The 23,950-nt window shown below is 41.8% G+C and overlaps 1 protein-coding gene across 4 annotated transcripts in view; it reads left to right on the top strand.

Annotated features, from left to right (window-relative positions):
• The window catches only part of OGFOD3 (2-oxoglutarate and iron dependent oxygenase domain containing 3), a 53,032-nt gene that overhangs the window by 21,296 nt on the left and 7,786 nt on the right, over positions 1 to 23,950 (top strand). For all 4 annotated transcript variants that reach the window (XM_044453812.1, XM_044453813.1, XM_044453810.1 and 1 more), the window contains 2 exons: positions 5,472 to 5,625; positions 10,410 to 10,533. In XM_044453812.1, coding sequence (XP_044309747.1) covers positions 5,472 to 5,625; positions 10,410 to 10,533 — 278 coding nt within the window. The remainder of the gene's footprint in view (positions 1 to 5,471; positions 5,626 to 10,409; positions 10,534 to 23,950) is intronic.

Genomic DNA, 23,950 nt, shown 5'->3' with positions numbered 1-23,950 from the left:
TTTGCACACACAAAACAGCTAGTGTTGGTCTTTGGGAGTGTCAGCGTCCTCTGGTTGCTCCCTCTCTCTCTGCTGCTGCTGCTGCTGGCTGGTTTGACACCGCAGGTCTGATGCAGGGTTGGTCCACTCATTTTCCATTCAGGTCACTAGCTTCCCCACCAATTGGGTTATTCATCTAGTTTGTTGTGGGGAGAAACAAGCGAGAGTTTCTGATTCACACATTATGACAACCAATCCAGAAGAAATGTGCCCATGGGTTGCTTAGCATCTCCCACTTGCAGCTGGGTCAGGCAGCAAGCATGCACATGCTTACAATTACCCAGAGTTCTTTAAAAAGTCATTTGTTCTTGTGGCTAGGAAATCTAGCCATAATATGCAGGGTTTTCCTACAAAAAACCCTTATAAACAGAACCAACCAAGAAACAAGTCCCATAGGCAGATTTATTGGAGGAATTTTCAGTCCCTGTTTCTACCAGTCCTTGCTCGGAGGAGGACAGGCAGGACCAAGTCAGGCTCTGCCTGACATGGTCTTGCATTTGACCAGTTGATTGTGATTGCGTTATGTCTCTTCTTGCTTTAGATGTCCATCAAAGCAATTGTACAACATAGCTCTTGTAGTTATTCAGCCCAGCAAGGTCCTTTACACCCACTGCTATTTGAGGGAGTTATTCCAGAATCAGACCACTCTAGTAGTTCAGTATTATCTTGTAAGTTTTAACTGAAATCTAATATAGTCTTGCAGCCAGAGGTCCTTTTAATGTCCACTCCCTCTCTTTTATTATTATCTGTATATCTGTAGAAAGTCTTCATGCATCCAGATTGTGTTTTTCCCAAACAAGGTGGGTTAAGCTGTTCAAATCTTTCAAGTTCCTCACTCCTTTATTCATCCTAGTTCCCTTCATATGTATGAACTGCTTGAATATATGTGATTGAAACCAGATACCATACTCCAAGTGTGAGCTCACCAGTGTACCTTATACAAAGGTATCCTCACCTCGACGTTCTATGCTTACTAGCACTGTTCCATCCAGGGATGAAATACTGAAACCATTCAACTGATCTGTATCTACAAGTTGCCTCTTGCTAAACCTTGTGACTTATATGTATATATGGCAGCACTGTTTAATTTAGCCTGCAGTTGTCAGTTATTGAATCTCAGGAGAACAGAGTCAATGCTTCTTATGGTCTATTGTACAGAGAAGAGTGGGTGTTAGTTTGCTGCTGGGTAAGAAGAACTTGTGGGGAGAAAGCACGAGTTCCTGAAGTCAGTCCTAATGTATTTAGAAGACGCCAGTAGCCTTTGAGCACCAATTCTTCCCTCATTACTGCCGACAGCAGAGAAAGAGCACAAAAAATACCCACCAGTTCAATCACTGTGTCAACTCGCACTGCCTGTGTGTAGGGTGGGGTGATAGCTCCGTGGCAGAGCATACGCGTTGCCTGCAGAAGGCCCCAGGTGTAATCCCTGGTGTTTCCAGGTGGAGCAGGAAAAACTCCCTCCTGTAACCCTGGAGAGTCACTGCCAGTCAGGGTCAACACTCTAGTGTTAGGTGGATCAGGGTCTTTTTCAGGTTACAGAAGCTTTCTGTGTTGTGTCCAGCCGTGAACTTCACTCTTGACACACTTCGTGGTACCCTCAGATTCTCTTCTGAGGTGGAGGGCTGCATTGAGCTTGTGTGGCATGGGGAACCTGTGCCTGCTGGAGAAAACATTCAGCTTTTTCCTGCTGAATTTGTTTTCCCTCATGGCAGTGCTTTGGCTCCAGTGTCTCCTACCTTCAAGGCATGTTGAAGAGTACATTTATCATTTCTCTTAAATTGTTAAGAACAGATGTCAAAAAAATACCTTGGTGACTGCTAACTGAGAGGCTCTGGTACGCTTTCCAGACTTTTGCTAACAGTGAAATAGAGTTAACATTCTGAACCAATGAGTGTGCATTTTAAATTGTTGAAAGGGCAACTGCTTGGGGAGTGAATTATAGCTTTGGTGCCCTGTGAATTATATTGCAGAGGAATAATGCCAAGAAGGCTGCAATTTAAAGCAGTCTCTTGCAGCAGGAAGTACAGATGCTTTTTGTTTAACTTCAATTATTTTAACCCAATTGATTAATTATTTTGTTGTGCTTGCAGCCCAGGTTGTTTTATACTATATGTTCTCTTCCTTCTCCTAATATAGCTATTTCTAGGTGATAGTTTCAATGTGAATAACCAGGAAAAATATAAATCTGAATTGTGGATTGCTATAAAATAGCTTTCATCTTAAGATATCATCTCAAGACATTGGTTTCCATTATGCAGTGATTGGGTGTATACAACATGGCAAGTGGTTATGGGTAATTAGCTCCTGTGGGTTGTCATATTGCCTGAATGCAGACTGCTTTTCATAGGGTGGATTGTCTGGGGACAACTAGCCACCCTGGCAACCTCTAGACTGTTGTAGAGGTTGTTGAACCCACAGTGGGTTGGGATATTGTTCCAGGGCACCGGTCCCATTGTGCGTTGTGGGGACTGGGGAGGGTGTCACTCAGCAGGAGCCACACAAAAACCTTGCTGCTCTTGGCAATCTTACCCATGCTGCTCCCAGTGACGTCTGGTCCTCCAGTGCCCAAATGGTACTTTGGAGCAACCATCCCTGGCTTGCTCACTCCTTTTTGGGATTGGGAGTGGCACACACACGCACAGTTCCATTCCTGATGTTTAAAGATAATCTAGTCCTTTTCATGTGCGCATGTGTAAAGAACTGAAATGTGGGGCCTTGCCTGGCCAACTTCCTGCCTGCAGTCAGTGTGGGAGGCAACCATCCATGGATATTGACCAAGTGAAGCTGCATATAAATTTCTAGTGCCTACTTGACAGCTGTCGACTGACAAGTGTCAGCTGAGAAGCAAAGCGGTGAAATGTTTTCCCCTGAAAGAGGGGCGGCAAGTACATGAAATCTGTGATTTCGTGTATTGTATCTATTTCCCTGCCCCGCACCCAGAACGCTCCGATTTGCTAGACTGAAAGAAGTGCACACCCCTTGAGCGCAGTCAAAAGAAAGTGCTCACAAAATAGGGGCAGGATGTAGATCTCCTCTTTTTGGAGGCTTGCAGAAGTGTGGAAAAGGTGGAAAGGATTGGAAACAGTCAGGACTATGTTATCACTACCTGAAAGGAGAAGATAGCCTCACCACTTCATTTCAGGGAAAAATCCCCTTTGCTGCTTTGCATTTCAGTTGACACGCAGCTGAACTAAGTGCCTGCAAACCCATATGCAGCCTCGCCAGGTCAGTATCCATCCGTGTTGCCTGTTACACTTGACAGCCACTTACCAGAACACTGAATAGAAAGGCTCTGTATTGTGACCCTTCATTGGTGCGTATCCGTGAAAGACATAACATAAATTAAAACAAGAATTACGAATGAAATTACACATATTGGCACCTCCTTCCAGCAAGCCAGTGATGGCCACGCCAAGTGGACGTCGGTGCCTGACTGCCACTGTGGGGGCATGCAGCCCTGGAAGAACAGACGGACAAAGCCGACAAAAGGGGTTGTGATCAAGGCGGGGCGGGAGGAAGGCAAAATGGGTTCCTGCACAGCTAAGAGGGTGGTGGAGAAAGAAAGGGAGAACAACCTACAGTAAGGCTGATGGTCTGTGTGCCGGGGTTGTTCCATGGACAACCCACACTGAGTGGTGGGAGTCGTGGCTTCCCAGATTTTTGGTCTACAAGTTCCTTCTCTCTGAACTGAAGGGTATTTGGAAGCGGTTTGGAAAAGGTTCTGAGAACGTGTATGGAACAGATAGGCCAGTGGTTTGACGGCCTGTGTGAAGCAGTTAAATATTCACATTTTAGTCTTAATTTCCAACTCAATTCATGGAAATTGTTGCTGGATTCTGCTGCTTCCTTAGGCAACTTTGTCCAAAACCACATTCTGAAGAATCTTCTCCTGACAAGTGCCACCAGCCTGAGATGGCCTGAAAAAAAGAAAAAACTTTTACACTTTTTCTGAAGGTCATCAAATTAGAATTCTGTGATGAAGGTAAAGCAAGGGCTATACATGGCCAAGTTATACACTCACCACAGCGAAAATAGCCTTCCTAAATGAAACTTCTGAATAGACTTTTAAGACTGTGTCAGCTACGGCTCTTCTGCTTTCTGTGGAGAGGCAGTTTCCAAGATAATCAGGTCCAGAGCCTTGCTGAGCTTCATTCATTAAAACTCCATATGACTCCATAAACTCCATATTGAACTCTGCTTTGGTTTGCAAGGTGCCATGCTATCCCAGAAACAGGAATTAGGATCCTTTCTCCTAGGAGACAGACCCTGCAACCTAGGCTTTTCAACATGTTGTAATTTTAATGTACTGATAGAATCCTTCTTCACACTTGGACAGTGCAGAAGGAATATATGTCATCACACAGGTGAATTGCCACACTCACTGTCAGGTCTGCTAACCTGGAGACCAAAGGAGAGCCACAAAGTGACTGAGCAGATGGCAAAGCAGATAGGCAGGCAGGCAGGCAGCCGAAGAAGCAGCTTCCTTTTCCTGGGTGACAAATTGCCCAGGCAGGAGGTGCCAAGCTGGAGTTGGCGGCTTTATAGAGCCCCGTGGGATGCTCTGGGCTCTGTGTGTGCCTTCCGTGGGCTAGGCGTTGCAGCATCGCCGTCTGGCCACCTGCAGTGGTGACACTGCAGTGCAGCTGAGAGCAAGCCAGGTGCAGTCCTTGCTCTTTCCAGTTGCCGTGGTGTCTCGGGGAATGTGTTTCTGCTGCCTTCAGAGCAACCATCCCCATGTGAAACTGTTGAGGACAAGGCCACGTTGGAGACCACAGTCAAGCAGATCAAGACTAGAATTTTTACAGGATATGCTTGCTTTTTATTCAGCTGCTAATGAAGGGGGAAGGGAAGCTTATTTGAGTCTGCTCAAAACTTTAATATGCAAACACATCAGTGCTGCTACTTTCTCCTATCATTCTGTGAAACTGGTTCTTCCAGTTTTACTGTTGAATAGCTCTCAGGCAGCTAGCAAAGGTTTTATACAGCCAAAAAGCATGCCCAGGAGTGAAATTTTATATGGTTGGTTATGGTGTTCTAGTTGTAAAACTGTCTAGTTCTTTCTAGAATACTGAGAATTTCACTGTGGCTGAGACTCAGTGCTAGCAGAATGATTTTTAATGCAACAAATGTGTCTACTATTGTAAGGGAAGGAGATTTTTTTCATGCTACACTCCCTTGTACCCCCAAATCCTTACCAGAGAATTGGGAGTCTTCCAGAACAACTGTCAAAGGAGAGGGGTGCAGTACCTTAATACTGGTGAATTGCATCACTGAAAGGTAGTTCCTTGGGATTCCTGAGACAATGTGTATTAATTGCTTTGAGTTCTCTATAAAGCACTATGCAAATTTTACCTATTATAAAGAGGGAGCGTTTAAGTGAGCGTTCTTGTATGGTGTCCAGCTTTGTTAAAATGCTGTTTTTTTCTTTGCAGTGATGTGAGGCAAAGAATTCAACAAAAAATAGCCCTTGCTTTTGGTATCAGTTCCTCTTCCATGTATTTGACAAAGCCCACATTCTTCTCCAGAATAAACAACTCAGAAGCCAAGACAACCCATGATGAATATTGGCATCCACATATTGACAAGGTAAGCGGGATTCCAAAAGACTGTTACCATTTTTTCCTCTAAGTATCTGGTCTTCAAGTAGAGCAGGGATAGACAATTGCAGGAGGTCTCTTTGGTGCAGCTTTATGATCCACATCCCCAGCTGTTGATTTCAGTCCTTGGGGCAGTGGGAAAAGAACTGGCATATTGCCACCAAAATTCAGCAGCAAATCTCTCCTGAGGTATTACAAGGGTTACTTTTAGTAGGGAACCCCTTCACTGAGGTTATTACATGAACAGCTGTTATTAGATGGGGGTTTTGGAGAAGACTTTTTTTTTTTTTGGCTCTATGCCTTTGCCACTCAGGCTTACCATAGTTGGCAATCTGTGGTGGTTGTAAAAAAAAAAAAAAAAAGCAAGTAAAGAAGTCAAAGCAGAAGCTGAGAGATAAGCCAATAACTAAGCTACTGTATACTTATGTAAAAATTACAAAAATGCATTTCCAGGAAAAGATAATTCATCTGCAAGAAATGTTTATAGCTAGATCCGTTTAAGTAAAATGCATCCTGCTGTAAGCATTCCCAAAATGTCACTCCTTGCTTGAATAATACTAGTGTTTATAAACTTTTGCATCTGTGACAGATTTTATTGGGGTTTTATTTCACAATTGTATGTAAAGAACATTCTGAAAATAAGATCTCAAACTGTGTGGAATCCTTTCAAATGGTAAAAAGTATTTCTACAAAGGCTGCTTTTCCTCTCTCTCTTGAATTCTGTTTCATTTTATAAGAAAATAGCCTTACTGCAACTTGAAAATAGCTTTTGAGCAAAATAGCTATAATGGGCAATCCTACCATTTTAGAGAGTATAGAATGTAGGGTTTTTTTCAGTTTCTGAATGAACGTTATTATGACATTTTCCCTTGTCCATTGAACACTAGACAGAAAATACGTCTCCTACTTACTTTCCTGGTTTTTACAAGATATCTGCCTTTTGCTCCAGGAAATAGTGTGGTAAAATAATCCCAAAAGCAGGTACTGATTTATGGAAAGCCTCCCCACATATCTTCAAGTTAGCTTTTACCTGACACCTCACTTAATTTTAGCTGCAGATCTTATTTCTGTGGTGTGCCTTTTGCAGGCTTATCCTTGATGGTATTTTGTCAAAACAAAATGATCATACTTAAACTTTCCTTTCCATCTGACTGTGCCAATACCTTGTCAGCCATTGCAGAGAAAATGAACAGATCTGTTTTAATGCTGCTTGGGTGGGTTTTGTTTTTAATCCAAACAATGGACAAACATAGGTATTGCAAAATAGAATGAAATGCTAAAAAAGCACAGTGATCACAACTTTCACAAGTGTCAGCCTTGTCACACAACCACAACAAAATTGCACTTTTCTACAACTGCTGTCCAAAGATACTTACAGTACAAGTTTGAGTGCATTTACTTAGAAGTATGTTTCTCTGAGTTCTTGGCATTCATTCCAGAGTTGTTAAGTGAAGGAGGTTAATCAATGCTTAATCCCATTGAAGTTAATGTGATTTAGCATAGTTGTGATTAACTCAAGTTTATTGCATTCATTGGGCCTTAATTGTGACTTTACTGTTTAGGATTGCAGCTTCCCTGACCCTTCCAAATAGTGGGATTTAATCCTTTGCCCCTCACTGTAATCCTAAACTGGGTTGCTGCTTCTTTTGCAACTCTTGTTGGCAGTGGAAGGAAAAATGTTTAAATTATTGAACTTTCCTTCCAATGAAAATATCAGGCTTGGGGTCCCCAGTCGGGATCAGGACTACAGCAGGGAGCAACTGGTAAAGTTCTCCAAATCCTCATGTCCTCAGGTAAGATTGAGAGACTGATTCACCCATCTCTTGAGTCCATAAGCACCTAAGTATGGGTGTTTCCATCTTCAGACCTAGCTCTTGAACCTTTGCAGTATATTGGTTCTTTGGGAAGGAGGGATGGACACAAGATTGTTTGGAGAATGCAGTAGAAGTGGTGTTAAGTGACTAGGATCTTCTGCCTTTTTGCTTTCACTTGGAATTGTCTGTTTCACCTTATCCTCTTCCTTAATTTGTTCCTTTGTAGAGAAATTGGAATTATGTACATGGTTTTGTTTTGAAATAGGCCTGGCACTACCAGTATGCATTTGAGGTTCTTTCATGAATCTCTTAACATTTTCACGTTCAAAATTATTTACAGTTATATATCAGAAAGCAGATTTTCATTCATTTGTTTTGCTTTTTAGAAAATTTAAAGTGTTTGCATTTCCTTAGTACAGAATTCTAAATTTCAACATACAGTGAACGTCAGATTCTAGTTAGTTTCTTTGAGGCTCTAGCAAATTAATAGAATTTATTCTTAGTCATATTTTAAAGGTCATTTCATATATGAAATATGATACTGTGACCTATACTGGAACAAAAATCAATTTCTAAGGGAAACGTGTTGTTTGCTTATTAATATATTTGATGTGCTCTGCTACATTGAAGAGTAAAACAGTATTGTAAAAACATAAAGAACTGGTTGCCAACCATGTTCTACAGGAAAAATAGTGCAGAGGATTTGAAAGGGGCAATTTCAAATGGGACAATGGTTGGCTTTTCTTGCCTGGGATGGTTTCAAGTTTGCTTTAAGAATCATTTAATAGTAATAGGATGCAGGTGGTGCAGTGGTTTAAACTGCTGTGTTGCTGGGCTGGTTGACTGAAAAGTCTCCAGTTCGAATCTTCACAATGGGGTGAGTTCCTGTTGCTCCGTCCCAGCTCCTGCCAACCTTGCAGTTCGAAAGCATGCAAATGCAAGTAGATAAAAAGGTACCACTTCGGTGGGCAGGTAACAGCGTTCCGTGCACTTCGGTGTTTAGCCATGCCGGCCCCATGAGCACGGAGACTGTCTGCGGACAAACGCTGGCTCTCTCGGCTAGGAAACAGAGATGAGCACCGCCCCCTAGAGTCAGGCATGTCTGGACTTTAATGTCAAGGGGAAACCTTTATCTTTACCTTTACCTATGCAGAATTACGCTAGTCAGTTGTATGACCAAACCACAGGGTTTAGCCAGCCAGCTCTAAAAAACAGCATCTCCCCCAGTTCAGAAGCTAACTGCTTGCCACAGGGAACTGGTGATGCAAATTCATGGTAGCGTCTCTCCCCAGGGGGTAGCCAGGTGACTGGCACAGTGGACAGCATTGATACCAGCAGCCTTGAGGGTGATGATGATGACCACCGTAATTAACATAGAGCCAGTGTGGTGTAGTGGTTAACAGAGTGGGACTGGGACTCAGGCAGTCCGGGTTCTAGTCCTTGCTCGGCCATGGAGCCCACTGGGTGACTTCAGGCCAGTCATGGACTCTCAGCCCAAGCTCTTTCCTAGGGTAGCTTTTGTGGGGATAAGATTGAGAGCAGCAGGAGGAGAAAGATCTAAGCCACTTTGTCTGAAAAAAGGAGGAATATAAATCTAATAAATAAAATAATTGTGACTATAGTTTGCCCATTTTATTACAGTTAGTAAATCTTCCTCAAGTGAAAAAAACTTACTTATCTAATCAAACCCATTGTTAGTGATGCTGAAAAGATAAAAATAAAAGAATAAAAAAACCCCTTAGTAATCAGTAGATTTAAGAATGAGGCTAAAAGTATAACACTTGAATAGCACAGTAAATGAATGTCACTAAAGGATATTCTAACCCCAACCCCATGAAACTATACATTGTTCTACATTTAGCATCGCTAGGATTAATGTTTTACTTTTAATTAGGTGGGGGGGGGTTGTATTTTCATTATGGGCAGTAGTATTAATTTGGCTGTTGACCTGCTTGACCCCCATAATAGAAACCATAACTAAGTAGTCTTTGTGATTTCCTTTAACTATTCTACCAGTTAAGAGAGAGCTGCATACCCAAGTTTCTTGGTATGGTCGTGGGCTGCACCTAACTATGTGAATGTGGCTGATCACATGAGAAGATGGAATTAGTTCCTTTTTGTCTCCTAGTTACTTGAACTGTCTCCTTTCTTCCCATAGCTTTTCTCTCTCTAGTCCATACTCTTTTGTTTCTCTTCTGTCTTCTCAGAAAACTGTCCCTCTATTTTCTCTGATATTTCTTATAAGAAACACAAGGCCATTGAATGCTATCAGGCACTGAGATTGCCCAGAAGAATGGTGTTCAGTTTTTAAATTGTAATTGTTAAGTTTCCCATATGCTAAGTCAAACACCAATTTAAGCTTAGTTGCTAACAGAGGATAGTAAATTTGCCTCTTTCTTCCAGCCCTGGAGACTGCATCCTGAAGCAGGAATCCATATAGCAGTCCTCAAGCACTAGAATTGGCCCAAGGGCCACTCACTGCTGACCCCTGTGATCCATGATATAAGCCAAACAAGCCATTTTCAAGAGAATCTGAACAATTAAAATAGTTCCCATAGGCTTTTCTCATTTGGCGTTGGATCTTCAAAAACACTTTTAAATGGATGTTTAATATTGTGCAGTTGGAACAAATCCCACATAGTGCAGGAGTTTTGGCTAAAGGCTTGACTTATTTGAGGACCTTCTTCAGCTGAAGCAATATTTATGTTTACAGGGGGCGCATAGCCTTTTAGTACTTCATCTACATGTCAAATGAGTTCTTGATGTCTGCTGAGAAATGTGTTCTGACAGAGTTAGGCAAGGCTGTTCTCAGGAAAACAAAGCTAATATGGTATTACAATCACACTTAACATATCATAGCAAAAAAGGGGAGGAACCTAAATTTAAAAGTCTTCAGGTTTATATAGTGCTTAAACTGAGCTCTTGTGGAATTAGATACTTTATCTTGTTTTCTTCCTAGGTGACATATGGTTCCTTTGACTACACATCACTGCTTTACCTCTCCGAGTACACAGAAGACTTTGGTGGTGGAAGGTTTGTCTTTATGGATGAAGGTGCAAATAGGACTGTAGAACCTCGACCAGGTAGAGCAGTTTTCTCCCCCACTGAGATACTGTACTGGTAGTCCCTGTCTGTAGTCCCAAGGATAAATGTGAGAGTTACCACATTCTTCATTTAGCTTTACTAGTGTGATCTGTGGATTTTTTTTGGTAATATTTTGTGGATGGTGATAATGGGGTGAGGCTGGCAGGGGAAGCGATGTGAGAGTTTACTGGATCTATCTCTGTCTGGTATTCCAAGGATACCAGTATGATGAATGAAGATGCAGAGGTGTAAATCATTAGGCTGCATCTATTAAATGTTGGTTACCTGTTACATTTTAAGATGACCAAGCCATCCAACAGAAATACTATTAACTGGCTTCCACTAAAGTTGATGACCTTCAGTAACGTACTGAACTATCACAGTAGCAAGATACTAGAGGGACAATGGCTCATCTAGTCTAATGCCTGATTATAGACATTGAAAACTGTCAACATGTATCTAATCTTTGTTTTCTTAAAGTCCCCATATGTGAGTGTATCATCATAGTTTAATGTGTTGTGTGTGCTCTTACCTGCTAAGCACTATATAAAAGACAAAAGTTTATACAACAAGTCAAGTACAGAGGCTTACAGTCCATTAAAAATCATTCCTTTGTGTGCTGTGTGTTCTAGATGTTTATCATAGCAGTACTTTGAATACTTTCTGGCTGGTCAAACTATTTTGTGAGTCTTGGTGCTTATAACTTAAAGGTATCTTTTGGCAAATGGAATTATTGCTTCTAGTCTGCAAGAAAGAACTTCCAAGAGCTTTGGCCTTTGTGCCTCTTCCATTCATTGATGACTAACTTAGCTAATAGGGATTCTTTTCCGATAAAGATTTGGAAGTTATTCAGACATCAGTATATGTTGATTAATCATCTTTTTACCCGCACATATTCATTCCAACAGTAATGCTTCTTCCTTGGTGAATATCCTTTTATTATAACCTGAGCATCTTTACATTTCTTAGTGTCTATGTTGAAATATTTAGTTGAAACCACAGTTAAAAGAGTTCTTATATTTTGCCACGGCGGGGCAGGGGGGAGTGTCATTCTGAAAAAGGGTATATCAACATTTGAACTAGTACTTGGAGTGTCTTAAGTGTCATCTTGCTTTACCCACATCAAACACAACTTTAGCATCAAACAATTTGATACAATGTTTTGTGAGATACAGGCAGTGTTACACGTAAATTGGACCAATTCCTGTCTTGGTAAAGTTAAGACTGCAATTGAACAAGATAACATTTATTTAAAAAATAATACCTTGCATTAAAGGAAATTGTATTTCTTAAATAATTTTCAGGGTTGGATCCACATTGTGTTAGATCAGTCCTAAGTCTCATTGGAAATCTGCCAGTATAGCTATATGCTTTCTTTATTGTTGTTGTTAGTCACAAAGTCGTGTCCAACCCATCGCGACCCCATGGACAACATTCCTCCAGGCCTTTCTGTCCTCCACCATCCCCCGGAGTCCACCTAAGCTCACACCAACTGCTTCAGTGTCTCCATCTAGCCACCTCATCCTCTGCCGTCCCCTTCTTCTTTTGCCATCTATTGTTCCCAGGATTAGGCTCTTCTCCAGGGAGTCTTCCTTCTCATTAGGTGGCCAAAGTATTTGAGTTTCATCTTCAGTATCTGGCCTTCTAAAGAGCAGTCAGGGTTGACTCCTCTAGGACTGACCGGTTTGATCGCCTTGCGGTCCAAGGAACTCTCAGGAGTCTCCTCCAGCACCACAATTCAAAGGCCTCAGTCCTTTTTTCGCTCAGCCTTCCTTATGGTCCAGCTTTCACAGCCATACATTGCAACTGGGAATACCATAGCCTTGACTATACGCACTTTTGTTGGCAGGGTGATGTCTCTGCTTTTTAGTATGTTGTCTAGATTTGCCATAGCTTTCCTCCCAAGGAGCAAGCGTCTTTTAATTTCTTGGCTGCAGTCCCCATCTGCGGTGATCTTGGAGCCCAGGAAAATCTGTCACTACCTCCATTTCTTCCCCATTTATTTGCCAGAAAGTGAGAGGACCGGATGCCATGATCTTAGTTTTCTTAATGTTGAGTTTCAAGCCAACTTTTGCTCTCTCCTCCTTCACCCACATCAAGAGGCTCTTTCGTTCCTCTTCACTTTCTGCCATTAGAGTGGTATCATCTGCATATCTGAGGTGGTTGATATTTCTCCCAGGAATCTTAATTCCAACTTGTGATTCATCTAGCCCAGCCTTTCTCATGATGCGCTCTGCATATAAGTTAAATAGGCAGGGTGACAGTATACAGCCTTGCCGAACTCCTTTCTCAATTTTGAACCAATCAGTGGTTCTGTGTCCAGTTCTCACTGTTGCTTCTTGACCCGCATATAGGTTTCTCAAGAGACAAATAAGATGGTCTGGTACTCCCATCTCTTTGAGAACTTGCCACAATTTGTTGTGATCCACACAATCAAAGACTTTAGCATAGTCAATGAAGCAGAAGTAGATGTTTTTCTGGAACTCCCTAGCTTTCTCCATGATCCAGCATATGTTGGCAATTTGATCTCTAGTTCCTTTCCCTCTTCGAAATCCTGCCTGTACTTCTGGTAGTTCTCGGTCCACATACTGCTGGAGCCTAGCTTGTAGGAGTTTGAACATAACTTTGCTAGCATGTGAAATGTGCAATGGTGCGGTAGTTTGAATATTCTTTGGCATTGCCCCTTTTTGGGATAGGAATGTAAACTGACCTTTTCCAATCCTGTGGCCACTGTTGAGTTTTCCAAATTTGCTGGCATATTGAGTGTAGCACTTTTACTGCATCGTCTTTTAAGATTTTGAATAGCTTAGCTGGAATAATGTCGCCTTCACTAGCTTTGTTGTTGCTCAGACTTCCTAAGGCCCATTTGACTTCACATTCCAGGATGTCTGGCTCGAGGTCAGTGACCACCCCATCGTGGTTGTCAGGGAGGTTAAGCTCTTCCTTGTATAGTTCTGTGTAATCTTGCCACCTCTTCTTAATCTCTTCTGCCTCTGTTACGTCCCTGCCATTTTGGTCCTTTATCATGCCCATCTTTGCATGAAATATTTCCTTCATATCTCCAATTTTCTTGAAGAGATCTCTGGTCCTCCCTATTCTATTGTTTTCTTCTATTTCTTTGCACTGTTCATTTAAGAAGGCATTCTTATTTCTTCCAGCTATTCTCTGGAATTTTGCATTCAATTGGGTGTATCTTTTTCTTCCTCCCTTGCCTTTCGCTTCCCTTCTTTCCTCAGCTATTTGTAAAGCTTTCTCAGACAGCCATTTTGCTTTCTTGCATTTCTTTTTCTTTGGGATGGTTTTAGTGGCTACTTCTTGTACAGTGTTACGAACCTCCATCCATAGTTCTTCAGGCACTCTGTCTATCAGATCTAATTCCTTAAATCTATTTGTCACCTCTACTGTATTTTCATCAGGGATATGATTCAGGTCATACCTGAGTGGCCTTGTGCTTTTCCCTACTTTCTTCAACTTAAGCCTAAATTTTGCAACAAGAAGTTCATGATCTGAGCCAGTCAGCTCCTGGTCTAGGTTTTACTGACTGTATAGAGCTTCTCCATCTTTGGCTGCAGAGCACATAGTCAATCTGATTTCTGTGTTGACCATCTGGTGATGTCCATGTGTAGAGTCATCTCTTGGGTTGTTGGAAGAGAGTGTTTGCTATGACCATATACCTTCTTATGGGTTATTAAATACCACTGGATTCAGTAGGATTTCACGCATCCTAGAAGTGCAGTCCTATGCATATTTAGACAATAAAAAGTCTGAAAACTCCCAGCATCCCTTTGCCAGCATAGATGGCCCAGGCATGCTGGGAGTTGTAAGGCCTTTTGTTCTGTCTGAAGATGTATAGGATTGCATCTTTAGTGTGTGCAGTATGCCAGCAGCTTGTCTATAGCCGAACTGTATTTCTGGGTATCATGATCATGATTTCATCTGCTCTAGCTTTGTTAGGTTTCTCAAATTCAGTTACAGTTAAAACCCTACATAAAGCAAAAAGATAAATTTTGGGAAACCAAGTGTCTTAGTTTGCTTGATATCATAGTGGAAAAGACAATTGTTGTGTACCTGCCGCAGTAGAACCCAGATCTATTATTTTGATGGAGAAACAGCCAATTTACAGCAAAACCTTGCAGGATATATATGAAGTGGAGATGTTCTGCCATTGGCTAGATTTGCATGTTGTGCTAAACCAATGTAAAAAATCCTAAATGGGATTTGGCTTGCATATTCCACTCTCTTTCTTCCTGTGTGGCTGAAATCTGTGTTAGCTTAAATTATTTGATGGCTGGTCCTTGTCACAATTTGTCAACTGACATTAACTGTAGTTGTTTAAAACATATCAAATTGGCTTGCTTTAAACAAACATTGTTGGCTTGGAGAATATGATTACTTGTTGAAACAGATGCATAAAAAACATCCAACTTGCTTATTCCAGCTGAATGGAAGGAGTGCAGGTGTAGCAAGTTTATATCCATCGCATTGAATTTTCATTAGACAAATGCCACCCAGCATGCACTGCAGCTTAAGCAAGCCACTCTGACTTGTATGACCCATAGTGATCATGTGAGCTTAATGCAGAATACAACGGGGTGCTTGCACCCATACTAATTCCCTTTTGTCATCAGCGAGTCCTGCCAATTCTTTAGGATCCGTCAAGTGCTGTTTGTCAAAAATTGAAGTGAAAGCTCCCAGCCTTTGCCTTGTCATCTCCGTTTTGTGAAGTCAGAAGCAGACACTATTTTTCTGTTTCTCTGACATCTTGTCCTTGCTGAATATAACTGCTTCACTCAGTGACGATGGTTCCTTTATTAACTTATTTCTGGTTAATTGGGTCTTTAAAATCAGAACATTCTTTTAATGACTTAAAGGCTTTCTTCAGTGGTAGCCAATGTTCTGCAGCATTGGGATGAGATGCAGAACATTAGCTGTGATAAAATTACAGGAGTGCCTTACTAATGGCATTAGCTTTTGTTCTGTCTCTCTACAAGGAATCTTTAGATAGAATCACTGAATTGCCAGATTAGTGAAATGCTTTGTTTTCTTTGTCATATGAAATGGGAATAGGCTTAATTTCCCCACAATAATCCTGCTTGGAAACTCAGTTAATTGGCAGATATCCTGGTGTGTTATCCTTGCTTGAAGCTGGATTAAGTAAGCCTTGCTAAGCTTTTGAAGAGGATGCCTGTCCCTCAAAAGCACAGTCTAAGCACTGGAAACAGTATCTGAAGCCTACGATGGACCTTTGATGTGTAAAAAAAGTGTTGGCTTTATCAGTTCTAAAGCAGCTTTCAGTACACACAAATAATAGCCGAGATCTACTGATGCTAAGTGGAATGCAGTGGGGGCTGGATTGTTTCACTGCCACAGACCATTAATGATGATGGGATAGGAAAAGGTTCCCAGTGTCTGACATCAGAGGTCTCTGCTGAGAAGAACAATTGTTGGGTACTGATCGAAGCAGTGCCGATTATAGAAAGTGCCAAATACCAGGAAATAGCTCTGTTCATTTCCAAACCATTTCACAGTTGCTAAAGTTTCCCAGGGACAGTCCCTTAAAGTACCACTCTACTTATATTGGGATTTGTTTTGAAGAAGGAACTTGAGTCTGCAGGGCAAAAGCCCACCCCTGCAGAGGGAGCTCTTTGGACCAAGAAGCATGCACAGTGGGACAGCTTTGGCATTGCAGCAGCAGCCCTTTAAAGCAGGCATGGACCAAGGAGCCTTCTCTGACTCAGTTTCAGCTGGAGGATAGCTTGGCGGTTTACAGAATTTGAAGGCGTCTAAGAATTAGAGGACTTCCCATGCTCACGTTTCTCAGGAGAACATCGCAGAACCCCTCAGGCTCCTGTCCTTGCCTGATACCACCAGACTTCGTGGCACAGTACCCAACTTAGTGTGCTTCTGATCTGTCCTTGAAGGGATGCCAAGACTTGTAACAATTAGTTTTAGAGCACAGAAATGGAATTGGGCCTGGAAAAATAACTCTCCTGAGGGTGCAACATTTCTCGAATTCTCATTTCTGGGACTGAAATTCTTGACAGTTGAACAAGTCCTATGCAAATTTAATTGGTCTTGCATTGTGGTACATTTTGGACCTCTGCTTGGGATGCTATCTCTCCCTGTGGTCTAAATAATGGATTTGAGTTAAATTATTCCTCTGGGAAAATTGCCTGTAAAGAACACATTCTTATACTGCATTTATTATAATCTTAGAACCATTCAGATTCAATTCTGTTATATGTCTTATAGGCAAATCCTTATGTAAGTGATACATTTTCTCCTCACCCACATCCTGACAGACTTGGAGATGACATTACCTAAATTTACACGTTTTTCAGAAATAACTTGTATTTTATGTTGTTGCTAAACTCACACATTGCCATTTCTTGATGGTAATGATCGATTTGAAGGATTTTTTTAGTAGTTTTGTGTTTTAATAGCTTGGACAAAATTTTCATAGTCCAGTCACACATCCCATTTGCTTTCAGCTCCAATCTGAAATGCAAATGCTCATGAATAAGTTCTTGTATAAAACAGAGAAATGGTTTTGGCTTTTGTTGAGCCCAAAAAGATTAAATGGCTTACGGATATATTTAGAAACGAACTTACATGCAGACCCCGAACACCTCTGGATTTAAACTGTTGACACCTTGATTAATCCTATTTGGGTGATAGCAAAATAACTACCATGGTTTAAATTTGTGTGCTTTTTAATAAGGGGATTATTGATGGATGTAAGTCATGGGGGACTGGTAAAAAGAGCAGCTTGGCCCAGGAACTTCTGCACTGGCATTTTTCTGCTGTACTGTATGGGCTTTGTTGGTCTTCCTCCTGCCCACATAGCAGAAGGAGATGAGAGAACTGCCAATATTTTGGCACACACAAAAGCAGTGAATCTTTTCTCTTGTTCTGGCTTTATGTAAAGCTTGGTGGTGGGAATGATTGGGTTAACTGTGATTCCTTACCCTTTGATTAAAACTAAAGTAAAATAAAATTGCTGCCCAGCTGTGACTGATTTATTAGAAGGTAGTAAAGTGTTTCACGTAAAAGCTTACAATAATTAAAGTTGGCAATTGAAGGCCAATGCATAGTTTTAACTAATAATTTTGCATAATGAGGGCAATTTTGTACCTCTGTGGGTACTAGGTTCTGTATAATTAAGGAAGGCTAGTCTGCCCCCAACGTTGCTATCATTTTGGCCCCAGACAAAGAGCTTTTTATCTTCCACGACTTTTTAAATGTCACCAGCTTTAAGCTACTGTGAGTTTTAATTGATTGGAGATTTCTGCTGTGTTATGTTATTGTTTTAGCTATTGTATAATTAATTTTTTAAAATTTTTGGGAGCTGCCCAGGAAATTCAATTGGCTATTAAAGGACGGGGTGTAAATTTCATTAAATCAATAAGCAAGCACATGCCAATTTGGGAGCTTCTGCAGAGAATCCATAAAACTGAGGATGCCTAGATTAATAGCAATGATTTTACATATTGGTGCTGATTACACAGTGTAGCACTGTGTGTGATTTGGACAGTATTGCATAAACTTTGATATTTTCATATAAAGTTATATATAGGAGAATCTCTGATGTGGGGTATTGTTCTTCATACATGTCTAAAGTATTTTTATTATGTGATTTGTGTTTCAACCATGTATTCATCTTTAAGTCTGATGTGTTTCTTTGGGGCAGAATGTGAGTATTTAGCTACAAATACAGGGGTTGAGTTAGAATGGTATTTGCCAGGGATGGTCACTTCCCAGGTCTGAACATCCTTTCCCAGAGGCCTCTGCTGTAAAACAGTCAGTCACGCCAAAAGCCCCTCAAGTAACATCACAGTTGAATGATGCCTTATTTTAACTTTCTTTGCCGGTGATGGGGGGGGGGGGGGGGGAATGGGCTTTAAAAAGGAATTCTTAGCTATTTTTTTCTTGAATGTAGCACTCGAATCATCAGATCAAGAGATGCTAGTAAAATAAACCAAAATGGATATTGAAGAAGGGAGAGGACTTAAATGTACACTGGGCTGAATACATCTTTTTGTTACCCACATTAATTCCACTTCCATCAAGAAGAAGGCAGTAAAATGAAAAAAAAGGGGCTATTATGGAAAAAGTGGAATCGTAGTATGTTTGAGAAGGTTTAGAAATATGGAAAGGGCATATTTTCCTTTGTTATGGTGTTTTGTTTTTGTGTGGGCAGGGGTTGCTTTTCTCCTTTCAGTTTGACAGTACTTGCTCAGCCATAGACTTTCAGGGTCACAACAAACCTTAGGGCTGCTGTTCTTCACAGGGACGGCCTATCACTCAGAACTGTTTAGAAGACCTTCTAACAAACATGAGCTTTTTTCCAACTAAAGGTGTTAAATGCCAGTGAAATCTATAGGATTTAAGCAATTCTTAATTTGTCCCACTGTTTCAATGTCACTCATAAGCAACCTTTACTTGGTCTGGGGCTAGTTCATAACTTCCTTTGGGCAATAGGGATCATTTGTCAGCGGTTGTGAAAGTTGAGTCAAGTGTGTAACTCCAGCTATTGTATCAGCAACGTTCTTTCAGTGATGCTGGAACTGAATTACCACTTCACTGGTCTCTAACTGGTATCAGCAGCTGTAAGTTTACTCTTTCCCAGAGAGCTTATGCTTAAGTATGAATGTCAAGCAAATCAGCTCTATTCTTAACAGTATCAGCCTCAAGGATGCTACCATTTCATGCAATTTTAATCACTGGAATGGAGAGCATAATGAACCTTAGCAGGGTAAAAAGAAAAGCCCAGTGTAAATTGCAGCATAGGTGCATCACATAAGGGTGTAACAGTGAGAAGACCACGTGGTACCCTCCCAGTAAGCTAAATTGTCCATGTCCTCCTCCCCACCCCCCCACCCCCAAAGCCAGTATAACCCACACTAGTTGAAGGTGAAGGAATTTGAGTCCAGTACATTGGGATGGGGACAGACTGGGAAATGTTGATATATGCTATATGCACAAACTTCTTTGTGGCTTACATAAAGAAGTCCTTGTGGAGAACTACAAGTCCTTGTGCAGTCATGCCCTCTCTACAAGGACTTATAGTTCTGCAAAGGTTCAGATCCCTCACGGCAAAATTTTAGCCCTTTACCAGTTAAAATAACTCTCTGGACTCTTTGGAGAAACCAGGACAGGTAAACAGAGAAAGTCTATAAGAAGTGTCAGAATGCTGTTGTGTTAGTTGAATTAGGCAGAATTATCCTGGAGGAGGGAAGGGCTGAATGCAAATCTGAGCAAGTGACCTTCTCCAAAGCTGTTCCTTTGGAAGTACCAGCAGGCAGGCTGGCTGAGCTGTCGTCCTTAAGAAGCAGGGTGCTTACGCGAGGCCTTTCAAGCACTTAGCAAAGTATGATTGCAACAAGCATCATGCCAGGGCTTCATTATGTTCTTTGTCCCCCAGTAGGTGGAATAATAGTAATGAACACTGTCTATGATCCTTTTCAAGTTTGTAGCTTGCCTGTGCTTTGAAGCAGGCATCTCTTCTGAGGGGTTTTCAGAGCAATAATCATATTGGTATCATAGCTTTCTCTGTAAATAATTGCCAGTGCAGTAAATAAGACCTTAGCTTTGGAGGAGGGTCTCTTCTGCCTAAATACCCCCTTTCTAGCTTCAAAGGGAAATGTATTTTTAAGCCACAAGAACATGAAATCTAGCATGTTGTCAATTCTGTTTGTAAAAAAAACCATTTATTACCAGGCATATTTTTCACATTTATAGCATTTGATTAGCTTTGCAATTAAAATAATATCTTACATAAAAACAAAGCGAGTCAGAAGGGGTCTCCTGGGCCATCTAGTCTGACCTCGGCTCCAGCTGGTTCCGCTCATGTAATACCCAACATGTGGTTGTCCAATCTTTCTTTGAACATTGGCGCCACAACCAAAAGGAGCCCTGCCCCACTTCCTCCCTGCCACTCACACCAGGCCAGTCTCAGCTGCACCCCGTTCTTTAGTGTCAGGGGGCTTTTTTGAAGTCTTTTATTGCTCCATGGGGAATTTTCTTTTGCTGCCAAGTCAGAAACATACTAGCAATGTATCTGAGACTAGCTGTGCATTGTGACACCGTCAAGACTTTGGTTGAGACTGTAGAAGGGAGAGTCAGATGCAGGTTCTCCTCCTGTTGTTGCAGAGTGATGGGAAAGCCTGGGCTTGTAATGAGAATGGATAACTCAGGTGGATCACAGCGATTACAGCCAGGCCCATTTGGTATTGAAATGGAGAAATGTTGAAAGGATGCAAAACTTTTGTGGTTTTGGTTGCATCCTTAACCGCAAAACTTCATCCATTCTATATGGGGTTGGACTCAGTGGCCTTATAGGACCCTTTCAACTCTACTATTCTATGATTCTTACAAGCAGAAATGTCCATTTCTAGAAAAACCTATTATGATCTTAGAGAAATAAAATGCTTACTACAACACTGGCATGAAAAATTGTGCTGTCTTGCCATGCTTCATAGTTTTGTAAGAACTGCAGAGCTGATTGATAGAAAGTGACAGCTATTGGAGTAGGGGCCAGGTAGAGAAGGAGTCCTAGGTCATCTCCTGGCTAGCTGTGGGTTGGCTACAGGAGTCTTGCAAGACTTCTGTGTCAGCTGTCAAGTCTGATGTAGAACTGCAGTTGCAAAGACATCAGTAATTCAGTTCCTTTCTCCAAGCCATCATAGTTTCTGTGGAGCTGGAAAAGTTCATGTCTGTTGGCCTGCTGGAAGTGACGGAGAGTCCTTTCATTTCTGGCCCAGCAGAAATGGCATTTGGGCCATTTCCTCATAATCTTCCATAGTTTAATGGACCCTCCAGGAGCTTAAAGAATAACTAGCAGAAAGAAAAGCAGTTTAGTCATCAACTCAACACTCCATGTTTGCTTTCTAAAATAAGGTATTACATTGAAACCTTGTTTCATTTACTACACACAGGATATTTCCTGTGCCCTGGTAATATTATATAATCATGTTCTGACATAATTCTGGACCATGAATTGGTTCCTAGGAGCTTATTCAATAAGGCCTGGCAATAAGCTATTTTGAACTGCCCAGAGACAGGTGAATTTAAATTTATTCTGCCAAAAGTAGGCACAGATTAGATTCTTTTACAGCACTCCAACATACTTGGTCAAGTAACATGGCAAAAGTGCTTCTCTTGAGTTCAGATTTTCCTCCCAAGTTCATGACATTATTTCAGCCATTTCAGATAATCTCATTCCTGACTTTGTTATGCAGGGACCTGGGATACCAGATTCTAGTCCCTACTCAGCTATGAAGCTGGGTGACTTTCACTCACTCTCTACCCTAACCTTTCTGTCAGGGTGGTTATTGTTAGGAGCTATATAAGCTGCTATGGGTTCCTCACAAGAGGAGAAAAGGTGGAGGAAAAATGCAATGTAGTAATCATAAAGCAGCTCCAGACCTTGGCCTTATTGCAAGGAGCAGTAAAAAGCAGAGGTTTACACAGAGAAGTATTTATTTGAATAAACATTTATGTCACTGTTAGTACATAAAAAATCCTGGAAATTTTGTATTCCACCTACACCCCATTATGACCCTTTCTCTCACTTGGCAGTTTGCATTCCTTGATGCAAAGGCGCTATTTCATATTACCACCAGTAATTCTAATGAAATCAATACTAATACCGGGAGAGCCAGTGTGGTGTAATGGTTATGAGTGTGGGACTATAACTCAGGCAGCCTGGGTTCTAGTCCCCACCCAGCCATGGAGCCAGGTGGGTGATGTTGGGCCAGTCACAGACTCTCAGGCAACCTACCTCACAAAGTGGCTTGTTGTTGTGGGGAAATGGACAACAGAAGGAAGAGAATTATATAAGCCACTTTGAGTTCTTTTTTTTAACAAGGTAAGGTATATACCTACTAAATACTAGTACTTGGCACTATTAACTGAATAGCTAACATCTGACGCAACCAGGGATAGGAAAATAAAATGGAATCCTTTTTAAAATGCCGGCCATGCATGTTGTGATTTTGATAGAAAATGTGAACAATGTATTTTTTTTCAGGAAAACTAGACAACCTGAGGGGATTCTGGTCTAACAGTGTTTCTACATGTATTTGTAGAAATATTTGTAGCTGGGGGAAATTTTGCATCTATAACTTAATTATCACTTCAGCACTCGGGACAGTTTTCCCATTTGTATGTGCTTAGCAGAAGAACCGGTATGCAAAGCAAGCTCCTCTGGATTTTCTCAAGAGTTGATGGGGCATTTACTTAAGTTCTTCATGGTCTCTGTGTATCACACTTATGGGCTTATTATCCACATCTCAAACTGTACTGACTGAAACCCATCCAATAAAACCAGACCAGGCTGTGCACTGGATGGCTGTTTCAATTCAATTTCTGTAACTCTGGTCTCCATGTTCCAGCAAATGCAACACATTTTTTCCTGCCCAGCAAGTAGGTTCCAGTCAGCCAAAGATGGTTCTTCGTCGTGGCCATCTGTGCATCACACATATGGGTGCTGCGCCTGCGCAGTGCCTAGGCCGGAAGATTAAAAAGCTAACAGTTTTTGGCAGGAAAACTCCGCTCCCCTCCCCCTTCGTGGTATAAATAGAGCGGAGTGTCCACCATTTTGTTCAGTCTTTGCGACCGCCGTTGGCTGTGCCTCGTGCCTGTTAACGTCCTCGCTAAGATCTTGAGTCCTTACTGTTCCTAATTCTTATATTCCTAGTTTCTATTCCAAGTTTGTATATCCCTCTCTTTTTCTTCTTCTCAAAAACAAACAAACAAACAAAGAAACCAAAAATATTATCTTACCTTCTATCCTGTCATCTTTTCTTCTTTTTCCGTGATGGCGCAGCGAGCGGCTTTTCGCAAATACACCACATGCGGATCCAAAATGTCACCTGTGGATCCGCATGATCTATGCCTGCCTCGGTGAGGGGCATAGAACCGACAAGTGTGGCCACTGCTTGGCCTTTACTAAGCAAGTGCAGAAGAACAGGGAGAACCGTCTCCACAAGCTCCTCTGGGACCAGGCCTCGATGCAATCGGACCAACTGCTCTTATGGCCTGGTTCCTTTTCAGCCGCACTGCCTCCTCCATGCTCCACCCCAACTGTGAGTGCTCCTTCTCAGCGTCCCGCTTCCACCACTCCTCAGCATCCTTCAGCTGAAGGCACTACTCCAGCGGAGACCCAGGTGCCACCTTCTTCCCCAGCCAAAAAACGGGAGAAGCGCAAGCACACGGGTTCGGCTAAGCCTTCTGCTTGTAAAGTTCTGAGGAAGGAGAAGGCAGATAAACCCGCTCACAAGACCAAGAAACCCGATTGCCCCAAACACAGGGGCTCGGGTTCGTCTGTTTTTTTGGTTCTGTCCGCTGCCACGGTACCGACCCCTTTGGGACCGGCCCTGCAACTTACTATGCAGGTAACACCGCCGGGATCCC

This window comes from Varanus komodoensis, unplaced genomic scaffold (genome assembly GCF_004798865.1).
Source record: "Varanus komodoensis strain SLA01 unplaced genomic scaffold, ASM479886v1 scaffold7_1, whole genome shotgun sequence".
Taxonomy (NCBI): domain Eukaryota; kingdom Metazoa; phylum Chordata; class Lepidosauria; order Squamata; family Varanidae; genus Varanus; species Varanus komodoensis.
Note: the sequence above shows the minus strand (reverse complement) of the source record. Positions and strands in the feature narration are given on the sequence as shown.